Genomic DNA, 22,419 nt, shown 5'->3' with positions numbered 1-22,419 from the left:
GCCCTGTTTCAAATGCCAGAGACCAGTAGCCACGGACAAGAGACAGGTAAGTCAATGCCTGACACAGCACTTGGCGGGCTGCTCAAGAAACTGACTCCTAGAGGAACCATCAGAATAATTTCAAAGGCTAAGAGCCCATTTCTCTCAAACTTTTAGATTCATGAAAATGTTAGCCACAATTGAAAACTACTTACTAATATGGTCTCAAAGCATCAGAAGTGAGTTGTAAGATTGTGAATATGGCTGTGGTCGCATCAACTGTTCTGTCCCCTCTCCCTGTCCTGTGTCTTTGAAACATCATGGCCTTGATCTTTGTCTTAGATGAACATAAGTGATGTATTGTTCAAAAGAGGATAAAGATAAATGAGGCCAGTTAGCTTGTCATTTAGGCAAGAGAGCACCAAAATCAACCAAGAGAAGCTAAAGCTTCTCTTAACACTAATGTCATTGTCATGGGAAAATTATTCAGCTGAACACACAAGATAAGTATCTCCTCCTCCACACACCTCTTTCTTACCATCACCGTCAAAGTCACATAAGGCCAAGGAATGAACATTATCTCCAGTAACCTGAAAATAAAACCAAAGCTCATTAATATGCCATCTTTTTTTCATTTAATCCAAATACATTAGCTACATGAAAGAGGATTATACAAACCACCAATGGGTATTATTCAAATTACAAATCTTCTTTTTTTAATGTACAGAATTATAAATAAGATTCTATTTCATTTTTCTTATTCATTATAGTCAATGGTAAAAAGCAAACAAAGCATAAAGAGCATTAAAAGTAAAAATGTTTAAGAAGATTAAGAGAATGTTTTGTTCTTCATACCGTCCAAAAGAGATCATTTCCTTCGTGATCAAAACCCTGCAGAGCACAATTTCCACCAATAATGGCAAGAGGGGGGGAAATGTCTCCCAGTGTTCCCAGCACAATTGCATTGGCCCCATCTGCAACCTGAGGACAAAAAAGACATAAAAATCTCAGATTCAGTGATGCACAGGCACAGAGGAAGTAACGTATATCCTTATTTTTATTTGGATACTCAAATCTCTCTGTCATCATTTGTGAGAAGCCACACAGTCTCCTGAGAAGCAGGACAGGGCTGTGCACTGAGGACAGTCACTGTGGCTTATGTGCGCTTCTACAAGGATGAGCAGAGATCCAGGATCAACTCGGGCTGCTGGCTTCTCACACTAATCTGCCACCAATAAACTGCTACAGAATCTGAGGCTCTCTAGAAGGCCAAATGCTTGACAGAATCAAACTTATGCCTTTAAAACACCCAAGCTTTTACTTACATCCAACCATGTTGGATGGAAATCTTTTTAATACTTATTACCTAGTTCTCTTGCTACTACTCTTTTTAATTGTAAAGTTCCTGACAAGTACAAAGAATAATAAAATACCTAAATCCCCACCGTCTAGAATTAATGTATGTTCTAGACTTCTTGAATAAAGCATATAAGCATAATTTAATTTATTTTTTAAAAATTCAAAGATATCTTTGGAAATACAAATTGTTTATTATACATGAAAATAGTCCTTATTTATATAATCTGCATATAGGAAAACTATTAAAAAAAAAGATTGGCCATAAAGGAGAGAAAAATTCATTAGAAATTAAAACTGCTAAATGGCCAATCAAAAGATAAAAAGGTAAACAATAAACTGGAAAAATGCCTATAATATCTAAGACAACTAATTTTTTTGTTAATAAAATAAAAGAGGTAATAGAAAGCAAATAAATAAGAAAAGGATAAATACCTGAGCCAACAAAACCCAGGAAATTCACAAGAAATACATATCACCAATGAACATGAAAATCTTCATTCTCACAATGTAACATTTTTAATTTTCAGATTTGAAAGATGAAAAATAATATTATCCACTGTTGGGGTACCTGGGTGGCTCAGTGGGTTAAAGCCTCTGCCTTTGGCTCGGGTCATGGTCTCGGGATCCTGGGATTGAGCCCCGCATCGGGCTCTCTGCTCGGCGGGGAGCCTGCTTCCTCCCCTCTCTCTCTCTCTGCCTCCCTCTCTGCCTACTTGTGATCTCTGTCTGTCAAATGAATAAATAAAATCTTAAAAAAAAAAATATTATCCACTGTTGGCCGGGGTGTGATAAAACAGGCACTCTCATATTCTGTGGGGAAGGTGGGTAATAGTCTCTGTAGAGAGCAATTTAGCAATACTTATCAAAAATCTCATTTTAAAAAGGCATTTATGGGGTGCCTGGGTGGCTCAGTTGGTTAAGCAACTGCCTTCAGCTCGGGTCATAATCCCACAGTCCCAGGATCAAGTCCCACATCAGGCTCCCAGCTCCACGAGCTTCTGCTTCTGCCTCTGACCCTCTCATGCTCTCTCTCATTGTCTCTCTCAAATAAATAAGTAAAATCTTTAAAAATAAAAATAAAAAAATAAAAAAGGCCTTTATGCAATCTGAAGAGAAACCAGAGTAAAAAAGGCCTTTACCTCAGCAGTTGCAGAGGTGCATTCTTAAGGTCATTAATTATGTGTCAACTTGCCTAGACCATGGTACCCAGATATTGAATCAAATATTATTCTAGGAGTTTCTATGAAGGTATCTTTTTAATGAGATTAACATTTAAATCAGCAGACTCTGAGCAAAGCAGATTGCCCTCGACAATATGGGTGGGCTGCACCCAATCAGTTGAAGGCTTTAATAGAAAAAAAGACTGACCTCCCTGGAGGAAGGATTCTGCCACCAGACTGTCCTTGGACTCCAGTTTCAATATCATCTCTTCCCTGGATGATGCCTAATCTGCAAATTTTGGACTTGCCAGCCTCCACAACTGGGTGAGCCAATTCCTTAAAATAAACCATGCAATCTCTCTCTCTTCCTATATGTACATATACACATCCTACACTCAATTTCAGTCTTCCACAAAAATACACGAGGAATATCTTTGTGATCCTGAAATAGACAAAGACTTCTCAGGACGGAAAGAGCACTATTAAAGAAAAAAACCAAACAGCTAGACTTCCAACAAAATCATTAACTTTTGCTCATCAAAAGACACCTACTTATTGGAATGAGCCACGTACTGGGAGAAGATATTTGTTATATATATTGTTATTTGCTGTATATATTGTAAATGTTGATATATGCATACATATATATATGAATTTGTATCCAATATACCCAAAGAACATCTACAAATTAATAATACACTCAAAGTATCAATAAAAAAACAGGCAAAAGACTTATTTATTAGACACTTTACAAAAGAAGTCAAATAAGTGGGAACTAAGCACAAGAAAAGGTGTGCTTTTTCTTTACAAAACAACTGGATTGTATCTTTTAAGTGGGTGAATTGTATGGCACGTGAATTATATCTTAATATATGTTAACATAAGTTGTAGAGAAAAAGGCTACATGTATATAGTATGATCCCATTTTATAAAAAATTTCACTTAGTAAAATCAGTTTAAGAGTTGTGTTATTTCTAGATGGAGAATTATAAGTTCTTTTTTTTGCTTCCCTATCTTTTCCACAATAAAAATGAATAACTTGGGTAAAAAGCTGCAGTAGCCTGTAGATGGCAGAGCACAGTACATGCTTTTCCTATAAACTACTATACTAAACTTAAATGCAAAGCTACCAGGAGGTCTGATCACTGACTTCCTGACTCCTGGCTGAGCTCTCACTACATCTTGACAGGTGGTGGTAGCACAGATGTGCCTCACAGGGGACAGGCTGGAGTGGCAACCGTGGTTACCAACCATGAGGAAACAAGGAAGTGTCAGGCAGAATGCAGATGGAAATGGAAAAATCTCTGAGTTCTTTACATTACGAGAGCCATACAGTATGCAAACCAAAATACCATCTCTCACCATCTCATCTCTTTCAAGCGTAACATACCAATGGCCATTCATGAGTAATGGGAATGTTACAGTTGTGAAGGGGTATACTTACCTCTCTGTAGAACAAGTCTGAATTATTGTAGACATCATAAGCCAGAAGATTAGTCTGTGTCCCCACTAAAAGAGCATCATACCCAAGTTCTGGGTTCAGTGCTCCTGCAGTCAGACAGCTGACTGCCTGATTAATGTTGAGAAGTGAAACATCAGATTCCAGGGGGCTCTGGAAGACCCTGGAGGCACTGAAATGCTGGCTCCGGGTATGAGGATTGTGAATAAAAACCTAAAACAGAAACAATTAATTACATCCCTTTAAGATACCAAAAAAGGGGCACCTGGGTGGCTCAGTGGGTTGAAGTGTCTGCCTTTGGCTCAGGTCGTGGTCCCAGGGTCCTGGGATCAGGCCCCCACATGGCTCTGCTCAGCGGGGAGCCTGCTTCCCCCTCTCTCTGCCTGCCTCTCTGCCTACTTGTGATCTCTGTCTGTCAGATAAATGAGTAAAATCTCTAAAAAAAAAAAAAAAAAAAAAAAAAGTTTGAGATACCAAAAAAGTAAAATTAACATACATGTTCTAAGAGACCCAGGGTATTAATAGCCCCCTCCTGGTCAACCTTCGGAAAGTGCTACCAGATACAATGTGATTGCTTCACACTAAGATGATCACATAACATACTTCCTGTAGTATCTTGTCATCCAAGCACCTAATACATTCACTTCCTAACCCTTAAAATTGGTTTCAGGGGTGCCTGGCTGGCTTATTTGAAAGAGCATGTGACTCTTGTTCTTGGGGTTTTAAATTCAAGCCCCATATTGGGTATAGAGATTACTTAAATAAATAAAACTTAAACCAAAAAACTGGTTGTTTTAAGGGTTAAAACTGATAGTTTCAGGGGCACCTGGGTGACTCAGTGGGTTAAAGCCTCTGCCTTTGGCTCAGGTTGTGATCCCAGGGTTCTGGGATCGAGCCCCTCAGCGGGGAGCCTGCTTCCCTCTCTCTCTCTCTCTCTGCCTGCCTCTCTGCCTACTTGTGATCTCTGTCTGTCAAATAAATAAATAAAATCTTAAAAAAAAAAAAACTTTAAGCTTAAGTTTTAGTTTAAGTTTTAAAGTCTGGTTGTTCAAAGATCTGTTTTACAAACTTAAACTGAGTCATGCGGTTAAGCTTTTTCAAGGTTTCATGGTCTGTACTAGTAAGACAGAATTAAATAATTAGTCCAAAGTTAACTAACTTAGCAGTTTCAACTCTCATAGATATAATCACCCCGAGAAGGGTCACTCTTACTGGGGTAAGAGGATGTTAGATATTAAAATGGCTTGTGGCCATCCAAAAGGGCACAGTACGAAACAGCCATGTGGCCTATCTGTAGTATTAAAATTTCATTAGGGAAATCTTCCCTGTCTAAAAAATGCAAAGTAAAAAAGGGTAGGAAACACTGTACTAGAGATCTCTTAAACCTCTTCCAGTTTGAAAATTCACTCATTTTGGGGGGCGCCTAGGTGGCTCAGTGGTTAAGCCTCTGCCTTCAGCTCAGGTCATGATCCCAGGGTCCTGGGATGGAGCCCCATATCGGACTCTCTGCTCAGCAGGGAGACTGCTTCCTCCCCCACCCCACCCCCCCGCCTCTCTGCCTGCCTCTCTGCCTACTTGTGATCTCTGTCTGTTAAATAAATAAATAAAATCTTTAAAAAATTTTTTTTCACTGATATTTAAATATGTATTTCATCCCTTCAATAGAAATCCAAAGATTAATTTTATTATTATCAAACAAGACAGCCTGCTCAACAACAAATAATTTTCAAAGGAATTGATCAGAAATATACAGAAAAGGTACATAGCTATGGAATATTGTGTTGATGTCCTCATTTGTGTAATACCTTAAAACCGGCTTTTATAAACGTTACTGCATTATTGATCCTCACAACAAGCCCTGGTTTACAGATGAGGTCAGAAGGGTCAAGGCCGTTTCCCAAGGTCTGATGACTGGTAAGTGACAGGGCTAAGACCTGATGCCTGGCATCTGGTTCCAGAACCTACACTCCAGCCACCATGTCTTACTTCCTTTACGAACAGTTCGGAACAAAAGAATTCTTTCAGAGTCTTCCAGTAATTAGACAGGCTGAGGGAGAACAGGAGCGGAAATCACTTATGGACTTCATGTTCACTGCTGTTGGAACAGAAAGAGTTTGGAGTTTGTGGCCAAGAGCAGCAAGACTCCCAGGAGCAGACTTCTCCCTAATTCCCCTCCTGCTGTTCTCCGAGTCTCCAGGAGACCTACCTGTCTCTCGGGCATGGAAAAAGCCAAGCTCAATCACACAGCAAATGGATCACTCCCATATCTTCAGCCAAAGGACTGGCTGAAATTGATGGAACATCTGTTCTAGCTGAGGGGATGCTGCTGACAGCAGAAATTCAAGGGCTCCCCTCAGCCCCATGGTGAGAGGAAAAAATGTCCCCAGAGGAAAACAAAATGTTCATCTTGCAAAAAACTCCTTTTTAAAATATTGCTCAAAACAAAAATAAAATCCTTGCTCAGGCTCAGAGACCAGATCCCACCCAGTAAGGCAGAGTCATATTCTCAACAAAATCCCATTTATAATAACAAAATCCTGTTTCTAGAGATGTGGGCTCCAATGGTCAAGGGGGCATTAGCCTTACCTGGAATGTTTGTTATTATTGTCTTGTTGTTGCTTAATTATTTTTTAAAAGAGAGTATATTCCTGTATTATCTGAAGCATAAAATGTCACCATTTTTTTAAAGTCTCAATATAAAATATCAGGTCATAACTTTTGAGACTTGTTTAAAGTTCTAAACAAAATATCCAATTACACAGGTCACACAGGACTTTATCTTTCTTTCTCTCCTGTCTCTCTCTCTATTTTTTTTTTAACTCCAGAAACAGACCTAGACTCCAGTGTCCCTACCTTCCACTCTCAGTCACATTCTAATGAAAGGGCTTCCCTAGACACCTGGGCCTGACCTTCCTGCTTCTCCATTTACACTTACTTCCCTGCATCTCTGCTGCAGTACCAGCCAGAGTTATGCCTTATCTTAAAATATTAATCAAACCCCACCACCCAAAAACAATGGTCTTTACACAGCCTACCTGCCCTATATGACCCGGCCCCTGACTACCTCACTGCTTCCTTCATTCCATCCCAGCCCCACAGCCTCGTGTTCCTGGAACACACCAAGCATATTTCCACCTCAAGGCCTTTGCACTTGCTGATCCCTCTGCTGGGAAGGCACCTACCCCACAGACCTTCAGGGCTTCTGTCTTCCCTGTCTTCAAATCTCTGATCTACAGTTATCTTATCAGAGGCCTATGAATCACCCTATCTAAAAATAGCGATCTCCGGTCTCCATCATTCCCATCCCCTTACTATTTTTCCCCTAGGGAGACATTATCTGTGTGTTATTTATATGTAAATATAAATACATGTTAACACATAAATAAAATATATAAATATAAAATATTTAATTTTTTTTCTCCTCCTGGTGTCTAGCTCTCCCTTTCAAACGTAAACTCCAAATGGGTGAGACTTGCCAATTTCAACCTTGCAACTACGAAGCTAAGAACGGTGCTCAGTAGTAGTAAGCCCTTATCAGATAAGGGGCAGGGCCAATATCCACAGCACATTTTCAGCCCATTTATTTAGCTGCTATGCACCCACGGAACCAATATGATTTTTTTTTTTTTTTTGCATTTGCAGTACTTCTTAACAATAACTAACATTATCACATGCCAGGCCCTATGCCAGGGCATTCTTCTTCATTACAGTACCTAATGAAAAGGAATCATTACTTCCTACTTATGTATCCCAAGGCCTATCATCTAACATATAGCATAGGTGGAAATGTCTTGAAAACTATAAAACATTACAGAAATGTTAGCTTAGTAAATCTACACTGGGTCAAGAACAGTAATGAATGTAATGAAATGAATTGAATGTACCTTTCATTTCCACCACTTTCTAGTTGCAAGACCTCATGCATTACTTGGAACCTCTCTGAATCCCTATTCTAGTCAGTGAAGTGGGAGTCACAGCAACAAAATAACAACTAACAATGAATGACTTACATGCCTACATTTCCCACACCGCAAGCCCTTTACATGTATTAACTCACTTAGTCCTCTTAACAACCCTATGTGGTAGATACTATTATTAAGTACTTTGCCCAAGGTCATGAAATTAGTAGGTACTGGAGCTAGGATCACACCTGTGCTATGCTGCTGCCCTTGGCATTGTAGCAAGGATGCCGAGATAATTCGTGTAATGAAGCTCTGTACCTGTTAAACGCTATTACGCTTGGTGTCACTGTATTCCACGTATTTTGGTCATGCCTCCATCAGTACAGAGTGCCTGGATATGCCTTGTCTGCTGGGTTTTAAGCTTTGCGAAGCAGGGATTTCATCTTTATCTCTGAACCCCCAACATCTAACACAAAGGAGGTGTTCAGTAAGTCTCCTGAATGTTAAATGGCCATTTCATTTCTGTGACTTCCACACCTTGGACAGCACCCAGCACACAGTAAGCACCCAACAAGTACTTAGTGAATAACTTATAGGAAAAAATGTAAATGTACATGGATAAAGATCAAGTGAAATTTGAATCATTGAATTTTCGGGTCTTTGTATGTTTTTCCGTAAAGTTGTTTGGTTTGAGAGGCAATATAAAATAGTGGAAGGAGCTCCCGAGTGACAGGCTGAGGCCCTAGGCTCCGCTACCGCTCTTAATCCTGACAAAACCCCTTCCCTCCTGGGGACTTTTCTTCCCTAAGCTCCCTATCTGCACAGGGGCTCCAACACTCTCTGAGTCTAAGTGCCTGTAGACAAGTAAAGTTAACTGCTCGGAAAAGCCCTTCAGGCGAGACCCCATTATTTTTCGTTATTCTGCGCTGGACGGGGAGCTAGAGACTGCAGGCCGGTTGCCGGGCAACCGTGGCTGGGGGCGGGGTCGCAGGATGAAGGGCGGGTTCGCAGGGGTGCGGCCGGCGGAGATCCTGGGGACTCGAGGGACCCGGACTCCGTGTGGTGGGAGCGGTTACCTTGCCCGCTTGGGTGGCGGCTGCCAGGCACGGGTGAGTCCCGTCGTAGCGCCCTATGGCCACCATGCGGGGGCTGATTTTGTGGCGCAGTTTCAGGGTGAACACGGGCAGCAGCATGATGGCGGCGGATCAGGGAAAGAGGGCCCGCGGCCCTAGGCTGGCGCTGCGGAGCCGGCCTCACCCGCCGCGGTGCGGGGCTCCGGGACCGGAGTAGCTTGTCTCCAGCTGCTTTAAGCCTGGCGCGAAACAGCGCGGGATCGCGATGACCCCCTGCAAGACCTCCCGCTCTTTCTGCGGCTGCGCAGGCCCACCTCGCCTCTTCTGCGGCTGCGCAGGCTCCGCCCGGGCCCGTCTGCGGCTGTGTGGTCGGGCCTCGCGCAGAGCTGAGGCGTCGGTAGCTTCTCTCTTCGCTGCTCTGTTTACCTCATTCCAGTTCACTGTACGAACGTGTCTGAGTCGTTGCAACCGCGGGACTTCTCCAGGCACCACAACCAAGCTGCACGCCTGCGGATTCCACACACAAGTACCCACGCTCCCAAAAGGCCTTAGTTCAGGAAAGGTGTCTTGAATGCCTTCTCTCCCTCTTGATTGAGCTGTTAGTGCGGGTAAACCACAGTAGTTACCTGCGCCAGGTATACCCATCCTTTCCAAATAAATAAAAATCGTGCTTTAGACTCTCATATTTAAGTAGTCCAGCCCCCCCTTGTAAAATTCCCTATACATTTTTAAATGAAAATATACAAAATAGAAAAGTCACAAAACTTCCCGACATTCACTCAAATATACTATGTGTTAGATACTGTTCTAGAGAATAGAAGTTTAGCCGTAAACGTACTAGTTTACTGCTCTACTGGAGCTCTCCTGGCACTGACTAGTCAGCAGAGACAAGCACAAAACAAGAAATACATGTAGTAGGTCATTTGATGATGAGAACCATAAAGTAAAAGGGGGGAAGAGAGATAGAGATCTCAAGTGATATTTAGGTAAGGAAAGTGAGGGAGCCAGCCTCGAGGAAGAGTGTTTCAGCAGGTGCAAAGGCCCTGAGCACTCCCTTTGGCTGCCTTCTAGAAACAGACATTTAGAAGTGAGGGATGAGGGACACCTGGGTGGCTCAGTTGGTTAAGCAGCTTGCCTTCGGCTGGGGTCATGATCCCAGGGCCCTGGGTTCAAGTCCTACATCTGGCTCCTTGCTCACAGGGAGCCTGCTTCTCTCTCTGCCTCTGCCTGCCACGCTGCCTGCGTGTGCTCTCTCTCTCTCTCGCTCGCTCTCTCTCTGAGAAATAAATAATGTCTTAAAAAAAAAAAAGTGAGGGATGAGATGAGTAGGAAGCAACAGAGGAGACTGAGAAGGAGCAGCCATTGAGGAAGTAGGACCAGGACAATATAGTGTTCTGGAAGCTGAGGGAAGACGGAGAGAAGAAAAACAACTGTGTCAGATGCTGAAAGATGAGTTCTAGAATATTCTTGTTACTTGGATTCTGCAATCACAGCTGTACAAATGAGCATCTTTCTTAAAGCCTACTGTTGCATCTGTGAGCTGGTGTATCCTCCTTGGGAGATCATGTCAAAAGACTGAATTTGAGGGCCTTGTTGAAATGTAAGACCTGAGACAATGGCCCTCTGCAGCCCTTCTGATGGTCCTTGACTCTGAGTTCCCCCAGGCCCTTTCTGCCCCACCACCTCCTCTGTCACCCATCGAGACACCACAGTTCGTAGCAGTTCCCCAAACAGCCTCAGTGTAGAAATTGCCTTGGGTTGTCCCCCTGTCCTCATCCATCAGAACTTAATTTGCTCTGTGAAGTATCCTTCCCCTTCGCCCCCATAATCTACCTCCACAAAGTTGTCAGCAAACTGAATCCACTTTGCTAATATCTAATCTTTCCCATGAACAGCTTGAAGGGAATGGATCTCTAACAGAGATCACTTCAGGCAGTAAGTTTTCAGACAGTCTCCATATGCCAGGCTGTGTTCAAGGATCTATGAAAACAGCTGTGGACGAGAAAGATGTAATCAGTGTCCCCGTGGAGTTTACAACCTGGAGGAGGTAAGGAGCAACAAACATTACACATGAAAGCCAATAAGATCTTTTTGTCTGGTCATAAGACTGATGTGCTGGATGGGGGAAAGGCTCTTAGAAGAAATTTGAACTAAGATCTTGATGACAAGGAAGCAGCAGCCATTAGAAGATGTGGGGGAAGGGCTTTCCAGACAGAGGTAACAATAAAGGGAAAGGCCCAGGTTGGGTATGTTCCAAGATCAGAAAGAAGACAACATGGCTGGAACCTAGTGAGTGAGAAAGAGGTCACATCACCTCAGGCTGTGAGCCACACCAAGGAGCTTGTGTTTTACTCTTTAGCAGGCAGACAAGTCCATGGCTTACTGGATTTCCATGTAAGGCTGGCCTTGGCCTCCATCCACTCAGCGAAGCCTCACTCACTCTATGGAGTGAGTGGCCTTGGTGGCCTTCACCTTTATAGTTTCTCTTCCTCATAAGACATTACAATCAGCAGTAGCATCACTAACATTTATATCACTAACATTTCATTTTCTATGTGCCACCATTTCTAAGTACTTCATGGGGATCCACTCACTTAATCCTACAATAACCCTGTGAGGCAGGTGCTATTGTTAGCCCATTCTACAAATGACAAAACTTTTCCTCTGTCAGCTCCTCCCTTCGTAACTCTTCATCGGTGCCCCAGTTTCAACCAAAGAAAGTTCAAGCACTCTGATAGCTTATAGAGATCAAATTCTGACCATTACTGGCCTCTGCAAGCCTCCTTTTCTGCCACCTCTTGCCTCAAACCCGATCCCTTCTTAGATGCTGTCTCTAGCTTCCCCACTTTTGCTCACATTAGCCCTCTGCCTAGAATGTCCTTCCCTTTCATGGGTCCCCTGGCAATCACATCATTTGCCATATTGGAGCTATTCGAGTCTTTGGGTCACAATCCTAGTTAGGATCAGCAAGGATCCCCAAAAGGGTAGATAATCCCCATCCTCCTTGACAAACACTGATCAGAACAGGGGACTTGGGGAGGCTGTCCTCCAAGGAAAAAGGAAAAACAGCCAGGAGAGACTGGCCCAGAAATGACTCTCCCTCTACCAACAGTCCCAGTCTTCTCTACCTCTGATGATACCCTCCCCCACTCCACCAAGAATCACTGGTTCTTCAGAGGGGACAATTGTCATCTTCACATCAGTGAGACCTGGAGCTCCTGAGGACCCAGGACTTGTGGGGAGTTGCTGGTGGGCTCTAGGTTGACAGCACTACCTAGCGGGTAAGCCCACAAGTCTCGAAGTATGAAGGCCCGAATTCAGATTTCTCCTCCATCAGTGAGGCTCAGGCCCGTCATTTAATGCTAACACTCATATGTACTGAGTGCCTTCTCTGTGCCAGGCACTTGACATACACACATTTACTAGCTTAATCCTCACAGCCACCCTCTGGGGCAGATTCTCTCATCATCCCCATTTTACAAGAATGGAAACTGAGTCATGGGAGGTTGGATCACCCCAGCCCAAGGTAGCACAGCTGGTAAGTGGCAGAGCCAGGATGGCACACCCAGGCGGTCTGGCTCCAGGCCTTGAGCTATGAACCACAGGACGTATCGTAGTGTCTCCCACAGTGAACTTCCTGAGCTCCAGCGTCCTCTTCTAGAAAAGAGAAGTATCTGGAGTACTACTTCTGGGGAGTGTTGTGATAATTATACAAATTAATATGAGTAAAACAATGCCCTGCCTTAATAAGGGCTCCCATAAACGGTTATTATGATTATTATGAGTTTTTTATGATTTCCCCCTTGGTGAGAAGGCTGCCTTTGACTTGTTAGGGTCGTTATTGTAATACGTTTGGTGTCTTTTTTTTGTCTTTTTTTTTTCTCTCTCTCTTTTCTTTTTAGCAAGTAGCATTGTTTCCAGTTCTGTCTCAGCCCCCCGCCCCCCAGGAGAAAACTCACCTAGCTAGACAAGGTCTGGTGGGAACTAGGTGAGACCAGGATTGGAAAGCTCACTTCCCTGGGCCACACCTGCCCCACCCCCACCCTCCACATGCTCACCTTGCTATGTGAGGCAGCCCCACTAGAGGGTGTGCAGGTGTAAAGAACGGAGGTTAGCGCACCTCAGGACTCTGGATTACAGGCCTGGAGGCTGGCCTCATGAGAGGGCCCCTCTGGACAGAAGGTCTCCAACTGTCAGTCACGGGGTTTACTTCTGAAAAGAGGACTGGGACAGGGGGCCAGCTAGAAGAGGACTTTTGACTTTTCTTTTGTGCACTGTGGTGTTTGCTGTTCTCACGGCAAGGTTGTACTTTTGTAATAAACACACACACTTTTGTCTTATTAACATATAATGTATTATTTGCTTCAGGGGTACAGTCTGTGAATCATCAGTCTTACACAATTCACAGCACTCACCATAGCACATATCCTCCCCAATGTCCATCACCCAACCACCCTATCCCTCCCTGGCTACCCCCCGGCAACCCTCGGTTTATTTCCTGAGATTAAGAATCTCTTATGGTTTGTCTCCCTCTGGATCCCATCTTGTTTCATTTTTTCCCTCCCTAGCCCCCACAACCCCCACCCTGCCTCTCAAATTCCTCATATCAGAGAGATCATATGATAATTGTCTTTCTCTGATTGACTTCTTTCGCTAAGCATAATACCCTATAGTTCCATCCACATCGTTGCAAATGGCAAGGTTTCATTTTCTTCAATGCTGCATAGTATTCCATTGTATGTATATACCACATCTTCTTTATCCTTTCATCTGTTGATGGACATCTAGGTTCTTTCCATAGTTTGGCTATTGTGGACATTGCTGCTATAAATATTCGGGTGCACATGCCCCTTCGGATCACTACATTTGTATCTTTAGGGTAAATACCCAGTAGTGCGATTGTTGGGTCATAGGGTAGCTTCATTTTCAACTTTTTGAGGAACCTCCATACTGTTTTCCAGAGTGGCTGCACCAGATTGCATTCCCACCAGCAGTGTAGGAGGGTTCCCCTTTCTCCACATCCTCTCCAATGTCTGTAGTTTCCCGACTTGTTAATTCTAGCCATTCTGAATGGTATAAGATGGTATCTTACTCTCGTTTTGATTTGTATTTCCCTGATACCGAGTGATGTTGAGCACTTTTTCATGTGTCTGTTGGCTGTTTGGATCTTTTCTTTATAGAAATGTCTGTTCCTGTCTTCTGCCCATTTCTTGATTGGATTATTTGTTCTTTGGATGTTGAGCTTGATAAGGTCTTTATAGATTTTGGATACTAGCCCTTTATCTGATACGTCATTTGCAAATATCTTCTCCCATTCTGTCAGTTGTCTTTTGGTTTTGTTGAGTGTTTCCTTTGCTGTGCAAAAGCTTTTGATCTTGATGAAGCCCCAATAGTTCATTTTTGCCCTTGCTTCCTTCCCTTGCCTTTGGCAATATGTCTAGGAAGAAGTTGCTGTGGCTGAGGTGGAAGAGGTTGCTGCCTGTGTTCTCCTCAAGGATTTGGATGGATTCCTGTCTCACATTGAGGTCTTTCATTCACTCTGAGTCTATTTTTGTGTGTGGTGTAAGGAAATGGTCCAGTTTCATTCTTCTGCATGTGGCTGTCCAATTTTCCCAACACCATTAGTTGAAGAGACTTTTTTCCCCGTTGGACATTCTTTCCTGCTTGTTGAAGATGAGTTGACCATAGAGTTGAGGGTCCATTTCTGGACTCTCTGTTCTGTTCCATTGACCTATGTGTCTGTTTTTGTGCCAGTACCATGCTGTCTTGATGATTATAGCTGTGTAAGGGAGCTTAAAGTCTCAAATTGTGATGCCGCCAACTTTGGTTTTCTTTTTCAACATTCCTCTGGGTATTCTGGGTCTTTTCTGGTTCCATATAAATTTTAGGGTTGTTTGTTCCATTTCTTTGGAAAAAAAAATTGATGGTATTTTGATAGGGATTGCATTAAATCACACACACACACACACACACACACACACACACACTTTAAAATAAAGTATTGTGAGGGGCGCCTGGGTGGCTCAGTCATTTGGGCATCTGCCTTCTGCTCAGGTCATGATCTCAGGGTCCTGGGATCAAGCCCCAGGTCAGGCTTCCTGCTCAGCAGGGGGTCTGTTTCTCCCTCTCCCTCTTCCCCTCCCCTTCCCTGACTTGTGCTCACATTCTCTCTCTCAAATAAATAAATAAATAAAATCTTCCAAAAATATAAAATAGTGTGCAAGTGGAGGATGTCTGTGAATTTCAGAGATCCAGACCCACAGCCCCTCCCCACGCCATGCCCAGAACCTGCCTATAAAGGACCCCAGTCTTGAATTTCCCCCTAATTAAGGGGAGTGGCGATGAGGATCTCTCCCCAGCTCCCAGAGGGGCAGGGGTCAGAGACCACTGGAGCAGAGGAGGCAGCACAGGGTCCAGCTCTGTGAGAACACTCCACGAGCAGACTTTCCGGGGGTCCCCTCCTTCAACCCTTCATCACCTGACCCCCATCAGCTGATGGGGTCTGCCACGGGCCGTGGGGGTGAGGCTGTCTATCTGGGTGTCCTGTTAGCCCATTTCACACATGTGAGTGGTGAGAAAGTGAAGAATCATAGTCCAGGCCACTTACTTAGCAGCATGTCCCATATAAAAAAGAGCAGAAACTGGGGGACCTGGGTGGCTCAGTGGGTTAAGCCTCTGCCTTCGGCTCAGGTCATGATCTCAGGGTCCTGGGATCGAGTCCCACATTGGGCTCTCTGCTCAGCAGGAAGCCTGCTTCCCTCTCTCTCTCTCTCTCTCTCTGCCTGCCTCTCCGTCTGCTTGTGATCTCTCTCTGTCAAATTAAATTAAATTAAATTAAATTTTTTAAAAAAAGAGCAGAAACTGCTCCTTCTGGAAGGTAGACAGGAGAAAATGTACCACTACTACTACCCATAATTTAAAGTAGAAGCTAACACCTGTTGAGCGCCTACTACGTATCAGACTGCTAAATTCCTTACTTGTATTATTATGTCTCTTAATCCTTACAATAATGCCATGGGATAGGTAATATTATCCCCATTTTACAGATGCAGAAACTAATTTCAACTCCAATTTTCTTCTGCACTACCCCCCACCACCCACACATGTCACCAAAATGGTAGGAAATCTGGTAAACACCATCTTAACCAGGTAATCAAGATGGATAATGAGGTAAAGTCACGTTATCATGCAAAGCATTGTTGTACTTTGTACAACAATGTACACCTCTATTGTACTTTCCCCTAAAACCTGAAAGCCCTGTCTGATCACAAGAAAATAAGAGATAAACCCAAAATGAAAGATAATCTACAAAATACCTGGCCATACCTCAAAACTGCCCAGATGATGAAAAGCAAAGAAAAACTAAGAAACTGTCATGGAATGGACAAGATTCAGGACACGCGATTAGGAAACAATCCTGGATTCAATCTTAGAGGAGAAAAAGAACATCAGTGAGAAAACTGGGGGAGTCTGACTAGAGTTTATAATTTGGGTGGTAATGCTGTGCCAATGTCAATGTTGGGCCTTTGACAGATGTCCTATGATTATGTAAGTTGGTACTGTGGCGTGGGGGGTGGGGGGCACTGGATGAAGGGTCTGCAGGAAGTCTCGCATAGTGCTGCGAATTAGGATGGTCCTGGGAGGTAGGATAAGGGACATAAGGGAACTTTTTGGGTGAGAAGAATGTTACATATTTTGATTGTGGTGGTAGTTACATAGATGTATATATCTCTCAAAACTCAAAAACTCATCAAACTGTACATTTTAAATAATTTTGTTGTATGTAAATTATGCCTCCAAGAAATAGTTTTTTTGTTTTGTTTTGTTTTGTTTAAGTTTTTGTTTAAATTCCGGTTAGTTAACATCCAGTGTCATATTAGTTTCAGGTACATAATATAGTGATTGAACACTTTCATCCAACACCCAGAGCTCATCACAAGTGCTCTCCTTAATCCTCATCACCTATTCAACCCAACCTCCCACCCACCTCCCCTCTGGTAACCCTCAGTTGGTTTGCTATAGTTAAGGATCTGTTTCTCGATTTGCCTCTCTTTTTTTCCCTTTTGTTTTGTTTCTTAAATTCCATATGAATGACATCACTTGGCACTTGTGTTTCTCTGACTTATTTCACTCAGCGCAATACTCTCTCACTTCATCCATGTTATTGCAAAGAGCAAGATTTCATTCTTTTTATAGATGAGTAATATTCCATTGTGTAAACACCACCTCTTCTTTATCCATTCATCAATTGATGGACACTTGGTCTATTTCCATAATTTGGTTATTGTCGATAATGCTGCTCTAAAGTTCAGGGCACATGTATCCTGTTGAATTAGTATTTTTGTATTCTTTGGGTAAACACCTAGTAGTACAATTGCTGGATTGTAAGGTTGTAAGCTAGTTCTATTTTTTTAAAAAAAGATTTTATTTATTTATTTGACGCAGAGAAAGAGAGATTCCCAAGTAGACAGAGAGGCAGGCGGAGAGAGAGGGGGAAGGCAGAGGCTTAACCCACTGAGCCGCCCAGGCGCCCCTAGGTAGTTCTATTTTTAACTTTTTGATGAACTTCCATACTCTTTTCCAGAGCGGCTGCATCAGTTTAAATTCCCACCATCTTTTCATGTGTCTGTTGTCCAACTGCACATCTTCTTTGGAGAAATGTCCGGTCATGTCTTCTGCCCTTTTTGCTTTTTTTGGGGGGGGGGTGCCCATTTTTAATTGGATTATTTGGTTTTTGGGGTGTTGAGTTTGAAAAGTTCTTTATGTATTTTCCATACTAACTCTTTTTTTTTTTATTTTATTTTTTATAAACATATATTTTTATCCCCAGGGGTACAGGTCTGCGAATCGCCAGGTTTACACACTTCACAGCACTCTCCATACTAACTCTTTATCGGATATGTCCTTTGCAAATATTTCCTCCCATTCAATAGATCACCTTTTAGTTTTGTTGATTGTTCCCTTTGCTGTGCAGAAGGTTTCTAGTCCCAATAGCTTATTTTTGCTTTTGTTTCCCTTGGCTCAGGAGACATATCTAGAAGGAAGTTGCTATGGCCAATATCAAAAAGGTAACTGCCTGTGTTCTCCTTTAGGACTTTAGGGTTCAGGTCTCACATTTAGGTCTTTAATCAATTTTGAATTTGTTTTTGTGTATGGTGTAAGAAGGTGGTCCGGTTTCATTCTTTTGCATGTTGCTGTCCAGTTTTCCCAACACCACTTTTTGAAGACACTATCTTTATCCCATTGTATTCTTTCCTGTAACATTATAAGAAGGCAGGTATACAAAACAGCACCATCCCTTCTTCCAAAGGTCTAGAATGAAAAATGCCAAAGCTTCTTCTCAATGTGCTCTTCTCTCTGAACCCCAGACTGGCCTAGCTTAGCCTTCCAAGAGTGGAGGCATTGCCCAAGGAAAAGATGCCTGGAAGCTCTACCTTAACCCACAAGTTTCACTGGGACTTCTTGGGCTCACCTGAGACCAGAAGTAGGTTTTTCTAATTGTTTAAATCTAAATTTAATTTGAAATCTTAAAAAATTTTGCATCAGGGGCACCTGGGTGGCTCAGTGGGTTAAAGCCTCTGCCTTCAGCTCGGGTCGTGATCCCAGGGTCCTGGGATCGAGCCCCGTATGGGGCTCTCTGCTCAACAGGGAGCCTGCTTCCCCCCCTCTCTCTCTGCCTACCTCTCTGCCTACTTGTGATCTCTGTCTGTCAAATAAATAAAATCTTAAAAAAAAATTTTTTTGCATCAATTTTTAAGTCACTCCCATACATAAAATCCTTCAATGGCTTCCCATTATACAGTAAATAAAATCCAAAATCTTAACTTGGCCTATAGAGCTCTGGTGTCTGTGAACCAGCACAGTACACCAAATGTGACCTTGCTTCAGGACCTTTGCACCTGGAGCTCCCTCCACCTGGAATCCTCTGCCCCCCAGATCTTGTCAAGTCTGGCTCCCACAAATCAGTTAGGTCTCAAATCAATACCTCTCTCCTCCAAGAGGCCTGCCCCACGGCCCAGCTCTCTCTCTCCCTAGCTGCTTGATTTTCTTCAAAGTGTTTATCTCTTTCTGAGAATATCTTATTTACTTATTTCTTTACTTGTTTTTTGTCTGGCTCTCCACATACAAATGCAAGCTTTGCGAGGGTCTCGGCCACTTAGGATAGGGAAACCCAATAACTAGCAACTCCACCCCCAGCCCCACCTAAAGAGAGAGAGTGGGGGGTAGAAGTCAGGCAGGGGAACGCAGAAGTATGACTTTATCCCTGTAAGAATTGATCATGGGGAATGTGACTTCTCTTTGCCAAAAAAAGGAACTTCCTCACCCTGAATGCCTGAATCAGAGAGATTTGTCCATCCCTGGAGAACCACAGGCCACATCCTGGGTCAGGCCCCTTTTTTCACACATCAAGGAGTAAAGCAGGCCGGCTCTGTAGAGGAGGCTGAGATGCTAGCCGGGGAATAAGAGGGGCGAAAGACATGGGGACTGTTGTGCAACATTCTCACTCTCTCTACAAGAAACATCCCAGCCTAACGTCATCCAAGCACCTTCACCGGTTTCTGGCACATAGTGGGAGCTCTTCAACTATCTGGTGAATGAATGATAGTCTAATTCAAATAAATCAATATCACATTGTATATACCTACTACACCACCTTAGAGTCTTTTCCACCTGGAATGTTCCCTCCCTCCCCTCTCCCATCTTGTCCAGCCTGGCTCCCATGTGTCAGTCAGATGTCAGCTCAGTGGCCCCCTCCTCAGAGAGGCATACCCTGAGCCCCCAGGCTGTCTCTCCCTCATTACCCTGCTTTGTCTCTCCCCACTGACACATTCTAAAGAGATTGTATGGTTTTGTACTAATAAGCATGAGAAGGGGTGCATCTTTTTTTCTTGTTTTGCACCATGACACACACAAGACCATGTCTGAGATTCTGGGCTCGATTCTGAATATGATTCTGGATGAGCTGGAGATTCCCAAAGAGAAGGGAAACTATGGGGAATTGATCACCATTTGCACACAAATGAGGACCAACCAGGGCTTCTTTTTTTTTTTTTAATAAACAACAATAAAGCAATGCTGTGCATCACACCTTCAGTTATATAAAGACCTACTCAGTAAGTTACTTTTCAAGACTCTTTAGGAAAATAAAAGATTCGGTCCAGCAGGATTCAAATATAATAGCCTTGCCAAACAATTTACTCAAAGAAACACATTTCAGTTAATTTTTGTTGATGTTCTTTCCAACATTCTCTGGCTTGAAGGATAAGCTTCGGATTCTGAAATACCTATATAACTGACATAAATTGTGTTGTTGTTGTTTTTTAATCTACAAATCTACTCATGACTGATGAATAACTCCTCTTGCTTTCATCAACGTTTGCCAAGCCCACGGTGGTAAATGGTACCCATCAGAAGGCATGAGCAGAAGTGTGCTGACAGTGACAAGCCAGCTCTGCCAGGGCAATGAGCACTGGGAACCTTCAAATGATTTTGAAATTAGAGAAGGCCAAGGCACCCAAGAGGTGACCCAAGAGGTAAGCCCAGAACCCAAGGAGAGGAGGAACCGGCTCTTGGCCCAGCCTACCCCCGGGGTGCGGATCAAAGCTGATAGCTGGAATCTGTTCCAGTTTCCAAGGAGTGTGCTCTTTATAACCCCCTGGAGCCATACCTGGGCTGGGCAGCATCAGACGCTGGCTGAGGCTTGACTCAGCTTTAGTAATTACCCATTTGGGTAGGAAGCCAACGGCTGGGGCACCTGTTCTGGAAGGCTGAGTTTTTCTATCTTGGTATAAATTCTTATAGCTGAAAGTACTGCGCAGCTTTGCAGATCTACGCCCCGTATCTTCAGGGGGCAGAGCAGGCTAAAGAAATTCCAAATCCCGTGTCTGTGACCATGGTGTTTCCCAGTAGGAAAGGGGAGAGATCACCAGCTTCAGCTTCTGACCATGAAGCCCATTTGAACAATTCCCATGACTGGGTTGCCTACAATTCACACGATTCTCAGAAATCTCTTATTTTATTTTATATTATTTACATATATCTGTTTACTGAATATATATATGATATACATATATATATATATATATATATCATATATAGAGACTTACATAAATAATCTCTTACTCATGATACTGTGCTGAGCCACATCAGTCTCTCTGTAGAAATAGGCAGATTGACTTCATGACTTGTCCTGTGTTGGCTCTTTGGGTATTTGAAGATGTATCCTCATCCCTCCATGGCTTCTTTGTGCTGAACACCCCCAGATGGACCCTTCAAGTCTTCCTTGGAGTATATGGGCACACTTTACCATGACTTCTTGCTCGAGAAGACGGCAGATGGAATATCTTTTAAATGCCCCCTCCCACCCAGCCCACACACACAAGTCCTTCCCCTCACCTGCTGAATTTTCCAGAAGCAACACCAGGAAACAAAGATCAGGGCTTTTTTTTTTTTTTTTTTTAAGAATAGACAGAAGCGAACTGGCTAAGATGCTAAGGCTTGACGGGTCCCTGCAAGACACAGGCACATTCTCAACCAGGATGTGAGAAACTGAACCAAGGGACCATTTACAGAGGTGTGGGCAGGACTAGAGAAACCCACACAGGGTCAGGAGGCAGCAGGGGAAGCTGTGACAACCCGGCATGGACTGAATTGTGTCCCTCCTCCGTAGCTTTTGTTCCCTCCATAGATGGTAGCCCACTAGACACACAGTTTTATATTTTGCTTCTTACCTTTAACAATATGCTTTGCAGAGCAGCCTCATTTTTCCTTTAAGGCCCCAGAGCGGCACTCCTGTACAAAGCCTTTCACACAGAAAGTGTCAGACTAACATTTGAAATCAACATTTGCATTTTAATAAGGTAGAATACCTGAACTCCAAAGAATGAACTGGGAACGGTAGCATTTCAGAAAACCTGCCAAGTGTGTGCATTCATGAGGACAGGGTGGGGGATACAGTCTTTTCAGTTCAGCCTAACAAACACGAATGGAGGCCACGTTAGGAGAAAGGGCCTTTGCTGGATGCTGGTCTAACAATAGCCAACAGCTATAAAGCTCTTACCATGTGGCTGCTACTATTCTATGCACATTAACTTATTTAATCTTTGCAACAAGCTTTTGATGTTGTCACTGTTATTAATTATATTCCCCTTTTACAGGTCAGGACTCCCAGGCATGAAGAGGTAAGTAGCTCGCCTAAGGATCCCATAGCTAATGAATGACAGGACTGGGGTTGCACCCACAGAGTGGGGCTCTAGGGCCCTTCGCCCTTGTACAGTGGTGGTATGACCTCTCAGGCATGCACACATTTACTGATTTTCACACCGGACCCCAGGTTTCCTACCAGGAGAGGTGTAAGGATGTCTTACACACAAGCCCCATGCTTAATGACTTAACAGCTACAAAAGGGGCACAATTCACCCTAAAACCATGGCAGAGAACAGACGGATCTGGGTTAAAAGAGGGTCACATGGAATGTTCTGGGGATT

The 22,419-nt window shown here is 43.3% G+C and overlaps 1 protein-coding gene and 1 long non-coding RNA gene across 3 annotated transcripts in view; one reads left to right on the top strand and one right to left on the bottom strand.

The window, feature by feature from the left end:
* BBS2 (Bardet-Biedl syndrome 2) overlaps positions 1-9,230 on the bottom strand; it is a 28,860-nt gene extending 19,630 nt beyond the window's left edge. The window contains exons 1-4 of the mRNA XM_047710036.1: positions 8,936-9,230; positions 3,943-4,170; positions 835-960; positions 507-569 (exon numbers count right to left, since the gene is read on the bottom strand). Of these exons, the coding sequence (XP_047565992.1) occupies positions 507-569; positions 835-960; positions 3,943-4,170; positions 8,936-9,052 (534 nt within the window). The 5' untranslated portion in view covers positions 9,053-9,230. The remainder of the gene's footprint in view (positions 1-506; positions 570-834; positions 961-3,942; positions 4,171-8,935) is intronic.
* A 1,060-nt stretch (positions 9,231-10,290) lies between these two features.
* Positions 10,291-22,367, top strand: LOC125089652 (uncharacterized). 2 transcript variants are annotated; one of them, XR_007124009.1, is made up of 4 exons: positions 10,291-10,979; positions 20,318-20,466; positions 21,396-21,506; positions 22,090-22,367. It is a non-coding gene; the product is annotated as an uncharacterized LOC125089652 (long non-coding RNA). The 2 variants fall into 2 exon arrangements; XR_007124008.1 differs by lacking the exon at positions 10,291-10,979 and having other exon boundaries at positions 18,678-20,466.
* Positions 22,368-22,419: the final 52 nt, after the last annotated feature.

The sequence above is a fragment of the Lutra lutra genome, chromosome 17 (assembly GCF_902655055.1).
Source record: "Lutra lutra chromosome 17, mLutLut1.2, whole genome shotgun sequence".
Taxonomy (NCBI): domain Eukaryota; kingdom Metazoa; phylum Chordata; class Mammalia; order Carnivora; family Mustelidae; genus Lutra; species Lutra lutra.
This window is presented reverse-complemented; position numbering and strand designations above follow the sequence as displayed.